Source organism: Eublepharis macularius, chromosome 7, assembly GCF_028583425.1.
Source record: "Eublepharis macularius isolate TG4126 chromosome 7, MPM_Emac_v1.0, whole genome shotgun sequence".
Lineage (NCBI taxonomy): Eukaryota > Metazoa > Chordata > Lepidosauria > Squamata > Eublepharidae > Eublepharis > Eublepharis macularius.
Genome location: NC_072796.1, coordinates 87,058,174 through 87,076,050, shown reverse-complemented (window position 1 = coordinate 87,076,050; position 17,877 = coordinate 87,058,174). Strand labels below are relative to the sequence as shown.

The 17,877-nt window shown below is 43.1% G+C and overlaps 1 protein-coding gene across 2 annotated transcripts in view; it reads left to right on the top strand.

Moving 5' to 3' along the window:
- The first annotated feature begins 3,001 nt into the window (after nt 1-3,001).
- Nucleotides 3,002-17,877, top strand: part of TCEA1 (transcription elongation factor A1) — a 44,370-nt gene continuing 29,494 nt past the window's right edge. The window contains exons 1-2 of one of the 2 annotated variants that reach the window (XM_054985749.1): nt 3,002-3,127; nt 9,967-10,029. In XM_054985749.1, coding sequence (XP_054841724.1) covers nt 10,003-10,029 — 27 coding nt within the window. In that variant the 5' untranslated portion in view covers nt 3,002-3,127; nt 9,967-10,002. Of the gene's footprint in view, nt 3,327-9,966; nt 10,030-17,877 lie in introns of both variants that reach the window. The other variant, XM_054985748.1, reaches the window with a different exon arrangement.

The window sequence follows — 17,877 nt, the reverse complement described above, 5'->3', positions numbered from 1 at the left end:
TAGTGGAGGGAGGTGTACTTTGGGAAAACCAAGGAAAGGTTTCCCTACTCAGGCACTGCAGATGTACTCTAAAATGCTGCATGTTGTGGCAGACTCCACCAACTACACTGCTACTTTATGATGGGTAACTCTTGGAAAAAAATTATACCGCTTTCAGAAACAATGTCTACCCTTACCTGCTGTATGTACAGTTATGAGATTTCGATTTCTAAGGCTCCAGAGTGCTCACATTCTTTGCAGAGGTAATTCTGACCTGGTTCTCTGCCAAAACTACTGATTTGCAAACTGATTAGCATTTACTCCCCCCTCCCCTCACCACCTATATATATATCTGGCTAGTTTCTTCTTACCTTCCATGCATCTGACGAAGCGAACTGTGGTTCTCGAAAGCTTATGCTACAGTAAAGTTGGTTAGTCTTAAAGGTGCTACTGGACTCTTCTATTTTGCCAAAACTACATAAAGTTTTGAATATTGGTTACAGCTAGGTTTCTGTCACAAAAATAAAATCCTTGTCTAAACTGTGAGGCAAGTAGCATGGTATAAAGACCATCTCCACCTTTTGAATGTTGGAACTGCATATTGATTTATGCAGTAAGGACTAAAAAGGATGATTGTGAAATATTGCAGTTGTACAACTGGATGGGAGCAAAAGGCCATCTCTTCCACTTGCTTGCTGAGATCACTCAGCCTTGGAAAGGATTTCTCCATGGTTCTGATCCTTTGGTTATTTCTCATTACAGTATACTTCATGGTTGGCGTGTGTTTCCTATCTTCATTTCTTTCGGTCTGCTTCCCTGATGGGGAACTGGGAGAAGCCATACTTTGTTTATTGTAAACACTTGAGGAATGAGGAAGAATGGTACAAACAGTAAACTAGCTATGCTTCCTATGTCAGGTGACTTGCAGCTTTGTGCCGTCCATGGTGTTACCTCACTGCCTTAGGATGCCCAAATAACTTCCCATACATTTTAGTACTCTGCAGCAATGGCTTTCAAACTTCAGCAATGCAATTTGATAAAAAAAATATTTCAGACCCTCCTGCCCTCATTAGTATCTGCTGTATGCTGGCAAAGTACATGGTATGCCTCATGGAGACATCTTCAAAACAGTAGTGAGAATCACATTAGCCATGCTTTAAAAATAAGTAAAATGCCTAATGTCTGTACATGATCAAATCTTAAACAGTAGCTAATTCTATAGGGCCATAACTCAAAAGGTCCAAGCCAAGTTGTAATTAATCTCTTCTCTTTACAGTAAGGATCTTTGAAGCCAAGGAATTACCTTGATAAATCTCAGCTAGCAGGAAGTTGAAGAATGGGAAGGTCTTCACAGAAAAAGATCAGTATCCCACAAAGCCTGCATTTTAGCAATCAATTATAAACTCTGCTTACCTATTATCATCTATAGATGTAGTGTGTGACCAGGCTAGGATGAAATTGTTTGCACTGGAAAATAAAGTGAAAACCAACTCAGTTTTATACAGGGATTCACTGGTGACTGAAGCAGTACTGTACTCCTTGGAGCCCTCAAGCTAATTAATTTTCATTAGGCTGAGCTATAGGATTCTGGTAATCACTGAGTGTGCTCTGGAAGCTAAGAGGTTGCATTTAGCAGCATATCTACAAGTTCCTGTCTTTTGAAGGGGGAAGCAGATTCCTTCCATAGCATCCCTGGGAGTGTTATCTTTTTGCATTATTGGATGGGTGTGAGAGGGCTCATCTTTATTTTTCAAAGGACCCAAGAGCCCTATGGAGTATCTCCATGGCACTGATATAAGATGCTGCTGTAAACATTTTACCTTGTGTTGCAGAAGAGAGGTGGGGACTTATTCCAGGCTATCATTAATCCCAAAAATACCAGCTAAGAGCTTCTAGCTCACAGTCACTGTGTTTGCTACTAATTTTGACTGTACTTCTCTCAGATCATTAACATTACACGACTGGTTGTCAGAAGAGACCAGTATGACTTAAAATGAAGTTACCACAAATTATCATTACAGACCCACCACTTCATATGAGACTGGGCAGGAAAAAAATCGTTCCTTCCTGATTCCTATGGGGAACTGTAAATGAGAACCAGTCAACTTTAGCTGACCCAGGCAGCTGAATGTGCTACTCTGCACCAGAAGATATGACAAACTGAATACTGAGTTTTCAACAAAAACTGAAACTGGTGAAGTTGCAGTCACTATATAAACTAGAACATGTTCCTTCACTAAGATCCTTGCTATCACAACTGTTTGAATGAGGTTATATCAAGATGCTACACCTCTGATAGCTGTAACCCTCGTAATAAAGCTGCACTTGCACAAACAACTGGAACCCAGGCCCAGCGGAAGAGCATCTCCTACGTTGGCTGAAAATTTCAGACTCAATTTCCTAGCATTCCTAGTTAAAGAAACGGGTAATAGTTGATGCGAAATACCTCTGCACGGCACGCCGGAGAGCCACTGAACAGGCAGCGTAGAAAACATGGACTCTTATAAACCAATGATCTAACAGTATAAGACAGCTTCAGACATATTCTAAGGCACTAGTCTAACCAACATTTAAAAAGACTAAGGAGAATTCCGACGGTAGTTTAAAATGCAGAGGCCACCTGATGGCGGGCCACGCGCAGATGAAACAAGAATAAGCCTGCCTTTTAACCTAGCCGGGGTAAAAACTCAGTTCACCCCCATGCGCCCCATGTCGACTCTTAGCCACACCCCAACGCGCCTGAGCCCGCCTAGGGACTGGAAACCCCTGGGCGGGCTCTGACTCCTCAGAACCCCTTTCGCAGAAGGGACCACCTGCCCTCCTATCCACTCGCAGGGGCGCAGGCTCTTTCCTCAACCTGCAGTCCCGAGCGGCTCCAGGGAGAGTGTCTGCCTTCTCACGTAGCTACCGATGTCGCGGCGACGCCTCCTTTGTCTCGGGCGCGAACAAAACTCTCCCATTTCCGCTGGGCGGGCGCCGTCAAGGTCGAAGCTCCGCCTTCTTCCTCTTCGTTGCTCTCGAATCGATGTTTTCGGCCGGCCTGAGCCGGCCTTGTTCCTCTCCCCGGAGATCTGACGAGCACAGCCTGGCGCCACCGCTGCCGCGCTGTCGCTTCTGGGTCAGGCCGGCTGAGGCAGCGGCCTGACGAGTGAGTTGATGTCTCTCGTCTCCCCTTGACTCCGAAAGCTTTCGTAGTTTCTGTTGGCGGAGGCACGGAGACTGGCAAGAGGCTTGGTTGTTTTGCCTGTCCTGGTGTTGAGGTCGGCGCCTCAGTCGCCATGAGCACCGAGGAGGAGATCATACGCATCGCTAAGAAAATGGACAAGATGGTGCAGAAAAAGAACGCGGTGAGGGAAGGGGGAGGCGGCGGCCCCTCGCGCGCTCGGCTTGAACTGCCGGCCGGCCAATGAGCGGGCTCAGCTGGGCGCCCGCCTTTTTCTTGGAGGGGAGACCCCGTTCGCGCGCGGCGCTTGTTTTGTGAGGACTCAACTGTCACCCGGGAGAAGGGGCCGGGGGGGAGCGGGCGGGCGGGCGCTGTAGCTGTGGGCCCCTCCGCCAGCGTCGTCTGTAATGAATGGGCCGAGCACCCTGACGTCAGGCCCACTCGCTTTCAGCGGTACTTACCTGGCGAACAGCCAAGTTTCTGAGCGCATGACGGCTGTGTGTGCAACCACGCTCGGCGTCTTTCTGGGAAACTCCCCCCCCCCTCTTTTTTTCTTTTTTATAACAAGTATAACTGAAAGTCTTTAAAGGTAAAGCGTGCCATCAAGTCGCAGTCGGCTTCTGGCGACCCAATCCTGGAGCTTTGAAGGCAAAGAGAGGAGCAGAGGTGGTTGCCATGGCCTCGGACTTCCTTGGTGATCTCCCATCCAAGTATTGACAATGGCTGACTCTACTTAGTCTGGGCTGTATTGTTTCGTGACTAATAATTGGCTTTAGAAGAAACTTGTAATTAAGGCAGAGAAAGAAGGAAGTATTGTTCGCATCAATTTTACAAGTGGTGTCTGTTTGTCAGAACACTAATATCCCACTTTTCCACAGTGTTTTAGGATTTAAAAAAATATCATAAACCCCCTTGCATCTTAAATTTCATTAAAAGTACTTGAAAATAAATGGCCCTACAGCACCTCCTAAAAATGTCTAATATAAATTTGCCTTTTTATTTTGCAACCTTGGGAATAGTCACTGGATCATGTATTTAAACTCAATTTCTTTAAGAGGCTTAAGTTCCCATTAGATTTGGACATCTTTTCTGAGAATATATGTTGCATGTCATACCAAAGCATAATTGCTAGTTTACCAAGATTATACCATATTGCCAATGAGTATGAGTATGGCAGGCTTCTCTAGTGAAAGGGTGTTCCACATCTGTGCACCTCTGCTGATAAGGCAGTACTTTGCAACTTCATCAGTTGTGTCATTAAAATAGCACATTGTAAAGCACTGCCTTACTGGAAGACCACATTGTTCATGAGGTTCCATGTTCCAGGCAACATTGGGGGGGGGCATGTGGGGCTACAGGAGATGAGGAAGTTGTGCTTTGTCAATGGAAATCTTTCTGTTAGTGGAAATGTTCAGTGGGATCTAAGCCTTCGTGCTTTTCATTGTAACAGGGGTGTATGATATAAGCCTGTTGATTTAGTAGATTAATTGAAAGAATGTTTAAAAGATTCTCTAATCTGTCTTCTGAAAATGGTAGCCAAAGTCTGGCCAGTTTCATGCTCAAGTAGTGGATCCAAAAGTCCTGTTCTTCCAGCATAACAGCGCTTAATTTTGCAGAATGGCAGTTCAGTTGTAAATTTTGTTTTCTCCCTTACCAACATATACTTGATTAGTATCACCTGAGCCACAGGAGAGGATACCTTTATGATAATAACTCTAAACATAGCCATTTTGCATCTGAATGTACTTGCATGCTACTTAATAAGATGAGTTGGGGACTGCAACCAGTGCAGAAACTTTCTTGAAACTTGTTCTAAATATGATGCAACATTGGTCAGCTAGGAATAGCAGCTTTATTTGACCTTATTATTTATATAATACTTCTGGTTCATACATATAATTTGAAATTTTATACACTAATATATAGATAGATAGGCAGATAGATATATGTGAAATCATATAAATCTTCCAGGACACACTTGCTGCTTGGTAAGGATTTAATTGATGCTTCACTGAAAGCATCAGTTAAAGCATCAGCTTCACTGAAAGTAAGTACGTCTAAGTGCACAACATACAGATATGATAGGAATAGAAATGAGCTAGAAATGTATGGTCTTATGTGACAACCTAAACATTTTGGGCCCGAGACAGTAGCTTTTTGCATCCTAGCTCTCTTTGTCCTAGTGCTGTTCTACACATGGAAGTTTTTGCTGGCTCATGCCCAATGTATCCTAACAAAGTTATTGGTCAAGAAAACATATTCAAGTGAACTACATATTGTAGAATTCAGCCTGTAAGTACTTGAGTTACAAGTAACTATCAAATGTTTTTTCTTTAGTATAAACAGTGTAACAAATTACCTTATTGTGTGATGAATAGGTTCAAGTTGGCAGAGGTAATATTGCACATGTGGATTTTCAAAAATCAAGAGCAGTTGAGTAAGATTAGAGAAGAAAGGTAAGCCGTAGTTTTTCCTCTTACTAGATACAAATTTCAGCTTTAGTAAATGGAAGAGGTATCACCAAGCACCTTTCCTTGTACACTAACATGGGTTACAAGCATTGCTGTCAGACCATGGCCTCAGGTTTTTGAGCATGGAGTATTCCTAAACTGTGGTTGATTTTTAAGGAAATTTTAAGACAAAATTAATATATACCAGAATAATTTCTAAATCTTGTAAAATGTAGATAGACTTTCCCTAGAAATAGGCAGCATATTGAAGTCTAATATTGCCTAGTTTGTTGCATTGGCTGTTTTCATGTCAACTGGACCAGAATTGGATACTACTTCTGAAAAACTGTAAAAGTTGTTGTAGTAACTGAGTCTTAATCATGTTTACGAAAAGTAAGATCCACAGACAGTGGAATTTGGTTCCAGAGGAGTTTTGTGCCATAGTCTTTTAAGTTTTCTCAAAGCGAGAGTTAATTATGCAGGTTTATTTAGGACTGAATCCTCTGTGAGCTTAACAGAACTTTCTTTCAAGTGTATATAGAACTGCAGTATGATTGATTTCTAGACAAGTTAAACATACGAACCCTGTTCACCCTACTGAGTTTGAACATACGAAGCTACCCTATACTGTTAGTCCATTGATGGATCTGTATTGCCACTCTGACTGACAACAGCTCTCCCTGTTCTCAGGCAGAGAAAAATCTTTCATAGTATGCTACTTTTTGTATTAAACTTCATTTAATTTCTTTAAGGCATTGCACAGTGTTTATAGTTTTGCATTCATTTTAGTTAACAAGTAATGTAAAACAAAGTAGTTTGATTTAGGCTTTTAATAGTACAGTCCTTAGCAGAGTTACATCATTTTAAGCTCATTGAAGTAAATTGGAGTATCTCTGAGCTACAATATCTCTGTACAGGGCTACACTGTTAATTTTTTTGGGACAAATAAGGTATTACTGGCACTTACTTATATGACAGTTTTTAAATTGATGCTTGGGGATTAGGTGAGAGTTTAAAATTCAGATTCTGCAGTAAGAATCCTTGCAGTAAGATACTTCCTTACCTGTAGGAAGTGCTTAATTTTGAGAAACTTTAATGAAAGGCACAGTGGCAGTAGTAACATTTCTATATATAATCTGACTCTGCAGTAATACGCTTTTGAGTGCATTGAGCAGACTTGGATGTAGGATCAGGGAATTACCACCTATGTAACAAACGTGTTAGCACAGAATATTTGAACAGTATTGCAAAACTATGTTAATTTATTTTTCTTCAAATAAACAATGTACTATGTCAAGATCATACAGCTGCATCTCAACAAACTACTTCCTTTCAAGTTTATGACTGAAAGCAGTAGAGCCCTTTCTGCTTCTTGTATCACCTGACAATGGGCTATTTTGCAGACGGACAAAGAGAACAAATATCCCCAGCTCTTCTTGAGTTATTTTTTTGTTGTAGGAGTTGTCAGTTTTATATAAATATTGCATATAACAAGAAGCAGTAAACCAATGCTTTAGATTATTATGTGGGTTTTTTAAAAAAAATCTTCTATGAAGAATCTGCATTTTGAAATGTCATTTATTTTCTGCTTTTGCTTATGAATGCAACTTTTCTTAAGTGGCTTTGATTATCTTCAAACTGGTTGTATATTTTCTGAAATGTATGTTGTTAGAAAGTGTGATTATGAATTGATGAGATAGTAAGGGTTAAAAATCAGGTTGTATCTTAAGATAAAGCAAAAAGTAATTTACATGGAGTTAATATATCTGTAGGCTGATTAATTATATCTTTTTGTTGTTAAGCAGTAAGGGTGGTTGACAAAGAGGTGAAAAGATGAACAAGCACCCAGTGTGTTTGAGTGGCTGAGGAAAACTTGGAAAGTAGATCATATGTAAAATTGATTATAGGATGGCAAAAAGCTAAACTTATTTCAACCAGTTCTTGATCTCAAAATTGGGGCCACAGCATAGTTGGGACTTCTTGCCTGTGATTTTTTTTGACATATAGATATACTTCTATTTGTGTTTTTAAATGTATCTATTATATTTAATGTATCTATTAACATTCATTCCTAGGAAACAGTATGCTGTATGATAACAGTATGCTATATGATCACTTTACAGTAAGAAGTTTAGATTTACTGTTGGATTTGATGACAAAATGTAGGCTCAGTTCAAGAGGGGAGAAGTGAGCAAAGGTGGTCCAAGAAGTATTAAGAATTATATACAGTAATGCACTTGTAATATTCAATGTGACTGATCACACAGTGATGCTTCATAAGAGGTATCGTTTCATTAGTCCGTTGTATCCGAAAACATTGCAGATTCTCCGTAAATGGAGTTTATTGCTTTTGTAGCATCCATAGGCTGTAACATACCAGCATATACACCATATAACAAAATGCCCCATCAGAAGTTAAAAAATAATTACATACTTATATGGTAAAATAATGCTTAAATTTTAAAACTAGGATGATAAAAAGATAGAAGCGGCAAAAGGAAGCAGAAAAAACCCATAAAATTACAGTTTGGCTAAAATTCTTACAGAATTAGGAAAAACTAATTTCTTCCTTATGTTTGTTGAAAGAAAGGTAAAAATAGCCACTTTAAGAGTAAATAGAGGAAAAGCTTTAGGCTGATCCTGCACTGGGCAGGGGTTGGACTAGATGGTCTGTATGGCCCCTTCCAACTTTATGATTCTACGATTCATCAGCTAATAAAAAAATTATACATTCCTCATCTGAACCAGAAAAGTTTACAAGAAATTGGTTCAGTAGTTTATTCCGGATAGACCCATAGAAGGAACAATGTAAAACATAGTGTACAATATCCTCCAGCCTGGTTAAGACCACATGGGCAGAGGTGTTGTTCTACTGGTATTTTTTGAAAACTGCCCTGTAAATACTCAGTTGGCATAGTTTGGAAACAAGCACTAGTGAAAGTTTTTCTTAATGTTACATGAGAAAGGTCAGCTAAGTAGTGAGAGAAGAACTTATTTTTCTTAATCCAAAGGTATAATAGGGAGAATTTAGATTGTCGAACCAGACCAATATCATGGAAGATGTAATTTTAAAAGAGCCAGTTATGTATTTTGCTTGAGTACCAAAGCTTTAAAGCCTCTAAGGAAGGCAAAGAATATAACTGCAGAATAGGGGACAGCAAAGCAGTGATTCCCTTCCTTGTAGTACCAGCAACAATATTTTACATAGGGGCAGCACATACTTAAAGCGACAATATTTAACCAAATGGTCTTCGGAAACACTGTCGAGTTTCTTATAATATTTTAATTTACTCTGTAAATGAAGAAGAGGAAAAGGGGGAAAAAAGCTTTCTCTTCTGATATTCCATTTGAGGAATTGTTCTTTATATTCTAAGCCAGTGTTGTTTCAACCCACAGTTTAGAACCCTCATGTACTAGGTTATAAGCCCCTGTAGAGCTGCCTTTTTAAAGAACCTGCTGCCAGTATGCATGCAGAGAGAGCAAAGGTACCATGGCTCCTGCTCTTCTTTACACATATGCTGAAAAGAGCAACAGGATGATGAGTTCCACTGTGGCTCTGACCCTAACTTGTTTCTCAGTAGGACGTACCTCTTGGTCCTCAATCTGTTTCTAGTCAATTGCCTTATTGGTCTGTGGTCCATAGTCTGAGCTTTGCCACTGGTAAGGTTATAACTCTGTCTTGCTTTTGGCTCAGTGAGTCTTTGGTCTGGAAAAACATTGTCTGCAGGGTGTGACCACAATGAGGAAATGGCCATCTGTATACCCCCTCCTTGTGATCAATGATGTTGGTTTCCAAATGTTGTTGCTCACAGAGCGGGAAAGTTTAAGCAGCCACTTACCACTCATGTACATACCCCGTAGATGACTTTGCAGAGGGTGGTGTCAGAGTGTTCATGTGTTCAGTGAATGTGTGGGGCTGTTGTCTATACTGGATTAAAGAAAGCCTGTGACCTAGCTGTTACTGAACAGGCAATCCTAATAGAGGTCACCACAAGGAGAACGCAGTCTGAGGAATATGTAAGTGGCATGTGTGAGTATATTAGGAGATGCAGTTCAGTCAGCATAAAGGCCCTAGGCTGTGAATTGTTCATCTTTCTATCTAGATTCACTTTTTCCTCTCTTGCATCGACCTATAGGGCTCATGCCAGCAGATTATATTTTATCCAGCAGGATTAGAGATACCAGAGAGTAGAATGGGTTGGATTCCCTCTGCACTGTCAGCTGTGGTTCTATATTTTCATTTGACTGTTTCTGAATCTTCAGTTATTAGGATGTGATCTTTGTGTATTCTAGAGTTCAGTTCTCTTGACTCATTTGCCACCCTACCAAAAATGTGCCACTTTACTTCTGAATTCTTTACAATGGTTTTTACAGGCTGGGGCTCTAGATCTACTCAAAGAATTGAAGAATATGCCTATGACACTGGAGTTGCTACAGGTATGTTTTTCTAGTACTGCAATATTTCTTACATATGTTTTGTATGTTTAGGGAAACAAGATTCCAAATCCATTGATAAGTTAATTTGTTTCTTTAAAAAGGAAAAGAGATATTGTTTCATTAGAATATGCTTTGTCCTTTCATTAGAAAAGTTGCTGTACAAATATTTGTTATTGTGGTGGCAATGATGAAAATAATAGTAACTTCTAATTTTGTTGCGAATATAAGAGGCTTTAACAATCTCTTTCTCCCATATAATTGAGATTAGCTAAAAAATTGATACACATATAGGTAAAGATATTCTGATAACTAAAAATGTCTGAAAGGGGGCATTGTTACATTTTAGGATTGAAATTTGTGTGAGTCTGCCTCATAATAGTGGCTAGTGGAGAATAAGGTGTCAGGGCTTGCCGTCGCTGCCGCTGGGCGTGGCACTGGGCGGTCTGCTCCTGACGTCACAGGGGGGCCAGGGAATCTGCAGGACCCTGCTCTGTGGAAGGAGGGGCGGTATACCTCACCCAGACTCCCTCTCAGTCCACTCGCTGGCCTGCTCAACCTGGCCTGCTTACCCTCTGCGCCCTCCTTCATCTTCTCCTTCCAGGACTCTCCTCCAAGCCTCCATCCTTGCATCTTACTGCTCTCACTCCACATCATCACTCCTCACTCACACCCACCACCACAGGGCTCTTCCCAGCCAGCTTTTATAGGGCTTCCTCCTACTGCCCCACCCCTCTTCCAGCCTGGCCTTTGGCTGCACCAAGCAGTTGCAGCTGGGGTAGCTGATCTGGCCCCACTGACCAGCACCAGCTGTGCCTTGTTCTCTGGCTGCCCAGCCTCCCTGCCTTGGCTGATTGCTGAAGGCATGTCCAGCTGCAGTCCCCTGGCTAGCAGCCCGGCCTCCCTGGCTGAGCTGATGGCTGAAGGTGGGTCCAGCTGTGGCTCCTTGGCTGGTTGCCCAGGGCTTCCTGCAGAGTGCCTCCAATAGCCCCACCTGGAGTGGCTTGGCTTTTGGCAACTCCTGGGCCAGGCTACTATTTTCTAGCTGGGGCGTGGCTTTGGGTTGTTGGGGCTGCTGCTGCTTCTCCTCCTCAGGTAAGGTCTTTGGGTGGGTGACTGCTGAGCTTCCAATCTCTCTGCCCTTGCCCCCTTCCGCCTTGCCTAGCCCCCTTTCCCTCCCTAGGGGAGTGGGACTCGCTGGCCTCTCTCTGTCTCCCCCTGCCTCCTGAGGCCCTGGGCTTTTGCCCCTTGCCCCTGGCACCGGCATGTTCTGGCTCCATTTGCCTGTGGGAGGGGTTGACCTGCTGTCCCCCAGCTGCCCCCTCTGCCTGCCAGTCAGACCGGTTGACCTGCTGTCAGCTGGCTGACCAGTTGACCTGCTGTCAGCTGGCTGACCAGTTGACCTGCTGTCTGCTGGCTGCCCCCTCTGTTTGCCCATCAGCCCGGCTGACCTGCTGTTCCCTCCTACCGAGTCTGGGGGCTGGGACCCAGACCCCGGACATAAGGCAAGCCTTACAAAATAAGAGTACACAAATGTGGACATTTTCTCTTTGTACACTTTAAAGTCTGTGATTGATCAGGGAAGATTTTTAGTAATAGCCAAAAAAGAGTAGACTTGGAAGATACATTTACCAATGGATAAAAGCTATGCTTTTTAAAAAAATTCCCAGAACAATAAGTTTTGGGGAAAGAAGACACTGTTTCAAAACAATCAGAAGAGTCAGACAATGCATGATAAAATCATGTTGTGTGGACTTGTGAACAGTTCACAAAGGCCATCTGCTCAAACTCCTGTCCATAGCACCAGCACTGGTCCAGTAGCTGCCTACAGATCAGTTTAGGAATGCAGAACACATTATTCCATAAGCAGAGAATAGGTGCCTAGCAAAAAAAGTGCTCATAGCACAAATATCTTTGAATGGCTCTAGAAAAAAAGCTGGTGCATACTATAATGAGAAATATCTTCTTTAGAATTTGGTTGTCTTGCATTTTCCCTTGTGTTTGTTGTAGTAATTGCAGCATTGAAGGATATTGGACTTGGTGGGGATTCGTTAGTATACAGTGTTAGGATCGTCGAATCAGTGGTGTAGCATTGTTCTATGTGTTGAGAGCTAGTTTCGCATAAGGTTAACCTTTCATAGCTCATTCTAATGATGAAGAATAAATCACATCATTTTGGTCTGCTTGTTCAAGACTGATGAAAAACTGAGATTGTAATTTTTACACGAAACCTGAAAAAATGTATATGCAAGATTCAGTTAGGCCTTGCATGTCAAACATATTTATAAATTCTATATATGAACTGCACAGCATATGTGATCAGTACTATACTCCATCATAGTATTTTCTGTTCTCCTTCAGTGGGGGAAGGCATCCAAACTGGTTAGGTCACACCTCCTCTCGTTCCAGGCAGGGCTATGCAAATGTTTGTGCATGCCTTCTGGGATTGGGTGCGTGCTTGCCTCCAGTTTGAATTGCCCTGCTGCTCCAGGAGGACACTAGAGCTTAGCTCTAATTATCTTGTGATAAAACACGGAAAAATTCTATTATACAAAGGGACAACAATGGAAAATAATCCCTCCCAAAAGACCCAGGGCCCTCAGTATATGGGGAAGAGAGATCGTGTGAAGGAAAAATCCTCCCCGTCCGAGGCCTCGGGCAAAGGGGATGGGCAAATGAGGGACACTGGCTCCACAGCCATACAAGCTGACCAATCAGGAGTTTCAGAGGCCTCTGATCTCTGTTGATCAAATCTGCCTTACCCTCGCCAGCAGCACAACAGCATGGAAAAGGCGAGGAGGGTCAGCTTCTTTGTGACACGGAGGTCGCTGCCCCGAGCTGTAATTTCTTCACACCAACCGTTAACAGCCCCGTGGGAGGTGAGTTGATGCCTCAGATAATGACTCAAGCCTCCCTCGGTTCTCTCCTGGAGGACCAAGACCCCAGAACTGGGGCTTCCCCAGCAAGTTTCCTCCCCTTCTGGCAAGCTCAGATGGCCATTCTGGGGATGCCGGCTGCATCAGGAGCTATGAATATGGGGAGCGCGCCATTTTCCCCAGCTCTCCTTGGACCGCCATGGAGTGGATGATGCAGGCTTGGAAGTCAGCCTGGATGAACTCCCCACAAGTTGTGGGCCCCAACAACCCCCTTTCCTCTGAAATGAGAAGGAAAGAGGGAGCAGGGGTTGACAGATTGTTAGCGGGCGAATGCACTGAATCTAGGAAAAGGCTCGGAGCTTGCAGCCCACTCTCTCCACAGCCCTGGAGTCCTCAGACTCTTCTGTCTTACCAACTCAGAAGAGAGTGCAACCCAGATGAAAATGTTTTAAAGAGTCAAAAGTGCTAAGGGGCAGATCAGACAGAGCCAGATCCCCATCTCCTCCTCAGCCTGCAAAACATCACAGATGCACTCAGATTGGGAGCTCTCTCCCCACAAGACAGGATTCTGGCATGGAGGATTCTGTATCAGTTAACCCGTTAACCCTTCAGCTACCATGACATCAGACAGAGAGGAGGGAGAGTGATCAGGGGAGGAGTCGGATACAAAAGACAATTCAGCCAGGTTGTTCCTGCCAGAGCACTTTCAGAGGCTGCTTAAAAAGGTGATTACCACTTTAAATTTTCCCAGCCAAGAAAACTCTTCAGAACCCACCCACCCCCCGCCCACCCTGGATGCTAGAGGTTTTAAAAAACCACCAAAAAGATACCCAGCTGTCCTTTCCCTGAGAACTTTGATGAAGCTATACATTCGGAGTGGTCTATTCCTGGCTATGGGCCTACTCCGCATTCAATTGCAAAGAGGTTTTATACCTTGCCTGATGAGGCCATGGAGAATCTCAAAGTCCCCTTAGTGGGTGCTCCTGTGGTTACACTGCACTCGAGCACAGTTCTGTCAAAAGATGGGGATAATGTATTGAAGGACCCAATGGACAAAAAGAATCCATCTGTCCTCAAAAAATCACATGAGGTGGCTTCATTAGCAATAAGAGCTTCAGCAGTCCTGTCCAATTTCACCCATGCAATTGTAATATGGACGGATGACTTACTACAACAGCCTGAACAAGATCCACTGGCTCTAAAAAGGTCTGCGCTAAAAAGAGAGCTTCCCAGAGAGCTTCCCAGTTTGCTTCAGATGCATCACAGGACAGCATCCAATTTTATACCAGAGCCCAGGCTGCAAATGTTGTTGTAAGAAGGAACCTCTGGCTGAAACACTGGAAGGTAGATGCCCTATCTAAGTCTAACCTATCCACTGAAAAATATTCTGGTCGTCAAGTGCTCTTCAGAGAAAGAGCGCTTGACAAAGTTCTGGTTGAAACCAAGGGAAAGAAGAAGGCTATGCCATCTACCTCGTCTAATAAAGAGAAGGACTACAAATCAAAATCTTTTCAGTCCTTTTGTTCCTACAGGACACCAATCAGGCCCAGAGACAACAGGGAATCAAGACCTGGAAGGCAATTTACTTACCAGTCCAGATTCCAAGAGAGGCGCTTCCCAAACACAAAACACCAGGACTTGAGTACTCCAAACAAAAAACCTTCAGCATGACTCCAGGATCGGGGGACAACTTTTGCTTTTCACCAACAATTGGGAAAAGACCACCGCAGATCGATGGATCTTATCCGTTGTGAAGGTTGATTACAAGATCCAATTTGTGACGCTTCCCCCATGTTGCTTTATACAGTCACCAGTATCCCTGGATACAGCTAAAGCAAACTTGATGCAGGAGGCAATATAGCACCTGCTGGAAATTGGAGCCATAGAGCCTGTCCCCTTTCAACAATGCTTCCAAGGGGCATATTCTATCCTCTTTTTAGTCCCCAAGAAATCGGAGGACTGAAGAGCTATTTTGAATTTAAAGGACATTAATCTCTGGGTGTCACAGCAGATACTCAGAATGAAATCCCTGCAATCCATTTTGCAGTCAATACAACAGGGAGACTTCCTAACGTCCCTGGACCTCAAAGAAGCCTACCTAGACATTCCCATACCCCCAAGTTCCAGAAAGTACTTTCATTTTGCCTTCAGGGAACAGCATTATCAGTAAAAGGCTCTCCCTTTCGACTGTCATCATCTCCAAGGGTGTTTACGAAGGTACTGATTACTTTAGTGGCAGCCCTAAGGCAGCAGGGAATACATATCTATCCCTATTTGGATGATATCCTTTTAAGGGCACCAAACAAGGAGAAGTGCAGCTCACGCACTCAGACAGTAGTGCAGCTTCTTTAAGACCATGGGTTTTTGATAAACACACAAAAGAGTCAGATGATTCCATCACAAAGTTTGATACACCTGGGAGCCAAGATAGACACTTTAGAAGTGAGGGTTGACTTACCACTGGAAAGACAATTAAAAATCAAAAAACTAATTTCAACCGTACTACGTCAAAATAAAGCAGATGTAATGACACTGGCACAACTTTTGGGACTTCTCATATCTACAGTACAGTGACATGGGCCAAGTTCCACACGAGAACACTGCAGTGGACTCTGATTCCTTACCAAAGGGATATAAGGGAGAAGAGACACAAAAACATTACGCTGACTACGGCATTAAAGAGCTCTCTAATATGGTGGACATCTCTGTTAAATCTGTCTTGGAGTTCTCCTTTGCCCGAACAGTCAGATCATAGTCATGATGGATGCCAGCTTGAGAGGTTGAGCCCACTGCCTGGACGAGGTAGTTCAAGGGAAATGGTCCCAAATAGAGAGAAGGAACAGCATCAATTAGCTGGCGTTCAGAACAATAACACTAGCGTTGCTAGCCTTCTAGAAGTGGATCAGAGGGAAGTCTGTGCTGGTAAGGACGGACAATATTACTGCCAAAGCACACACAAACAGTCAAGGGGTGACAAGAGCCCTTCCTCTGCACCAGGAAGCCGTATAGATCTTCCGGTGGGCAGAAAAACACCTAAAAGGTCTTCGGGCTCAACATATCCAGGGAACATTAAACACACAGGCCGACTAGTTGAGTCAGCAAGACGTGGATCAGGTAGAGTGGTCTCTGAATGACCAAGTGCTTCAGGACATAACCAAATGTTACGGAACACCAGTGATGGACTTATTTGCGACTACTAAGAACAGAAAAGTGCTAAGATTCCTGTCCAGGTTTGACGAGCGAGAGGCCGAAAGGACTTGGCCAAAAGGCCTACTTTATGTCTTTCCACCACTGCTGATCATCACCAGAGTACTAGCATAGATAAGGCAGGAAAAAGCAGACATCATTCTACTGGCCCCGTATTGGCTGAGGAGAATGTGGTTTTCTGAACTGATTCAGATGTCCATCAGGAGACTATGGAGACTTCCGATCAGGCACGACCTGCTGTCCCAGGAATCAGTCTATCATCCAGATCCATCCTGGATAAAATTGATGGCATGGAGACTGAGTGGAATGACCTTGAACTAGAAGGATTATCTAGAGAAATCACAGACATTATTTTCCAGGCCAGATGACTGGCCACCAGGAAAACTATACATGGGCAACCTTCTGTTCCTGGTCTATTAGCCAAAATAAGGACCCGTGGAATCCATCTAGACAGGAGATTATCTCCTTTCTACATACGGATTGGAAAAAGGTCTGAGGCCCAATACATTGAAGAGACAAGTAGCAGCCATTGCTGCTGTGCTTAGCAACAGGGAATTAGGTAATTTAGCCTCTGATAAACAAATCAGACGTTACATAAAGGGGACGATGCAACTAGCACCCCCTGTGCAACACAGATTTCTAGCATGGAGTCTGTCCACGGTGTTGCAGGCCCTCACAAAGGCACCTTTGAACCTTTACTTACTGAAGAACTTAACATTGTGTCATGGAAAGTTGCCTTCCTAGTTGCCATTACCGCAGCAAAGAGGGTGTCAAAGCTAGGGGCCCTTTCTATACAGAAGGAGCTTTGTACCTTTCATAAGGATTCAGTGCTACTTAGAACTGATCCTTCTTTTGTTCCTAAGGTACTCTTCCCCTATCACATAAACCAGCAATTAATACTATCTTCATTCTTCCCTAAGCCCAAGCACCCTAAGGAGGTGCTATGGCGTAAATTAGATGTCAGGAGGGCACTTCATATTTATATAAAAAGAACAGCCACTATCAGACAATCTGATTCTGTTTTTGTCATCCCCGGAACACAAAATTTAGGCAAAAAAGTTTCAAAGTCAACTGTAGCCTCCTGAATAAGAATGTGCATTCACAAGGCATATGAGGTCCAAGGCATCAGGGCACCCATGGTTGTGACAGCTCATTCCACCAGGGCGGCAGCTGCGTCTGCTGCTTTTTCCAATAGGGCTCCTGTAGAGGAGATGTGTAGAGTGGCAACTCGGTCATCCTTTAACACCTTTGTAAGGTACTATAGAATTGATTAGCAGAATTCTGTAGAGGCTGCATTTGGGAGAAGAGTGCTCCAAAAGATGCTGGAACAGTAAACTAAGTATTTCCCACCCGAGCTGTGCTTGGTTACATAACCAGTTTGGATGCCTTCCCCCACAGAAGGAGAACGAAACATTGGAAAGCCCTTACCTGAAAGTTTCTTTTCTTCAGTGGGGCAAAGGCATCCAATTCTTTCACCCAATTTTCAGTGTTGCTATTGTCGCAGTTATGTTATATTACAGTAAGGTTGTAGCTATGATGCTATTTGTTTTTGAGGTTCTTGGTTTTAATATATACATACACACATATATAAATTGTTATAATAAAAGGTTGAATTAACCATCCTAAGCTAGGCTATTTTATGTATGGTGGTAAGCATGCGCACAATCCTAGAAGGCATACAGAAAAATTTGCATAGCCAGGAGCAAGAGGAGGCGTGATCTAACCAGTTTGGATGCAAACAAAGATTTTCAGAAAAGTGATTGGTTAC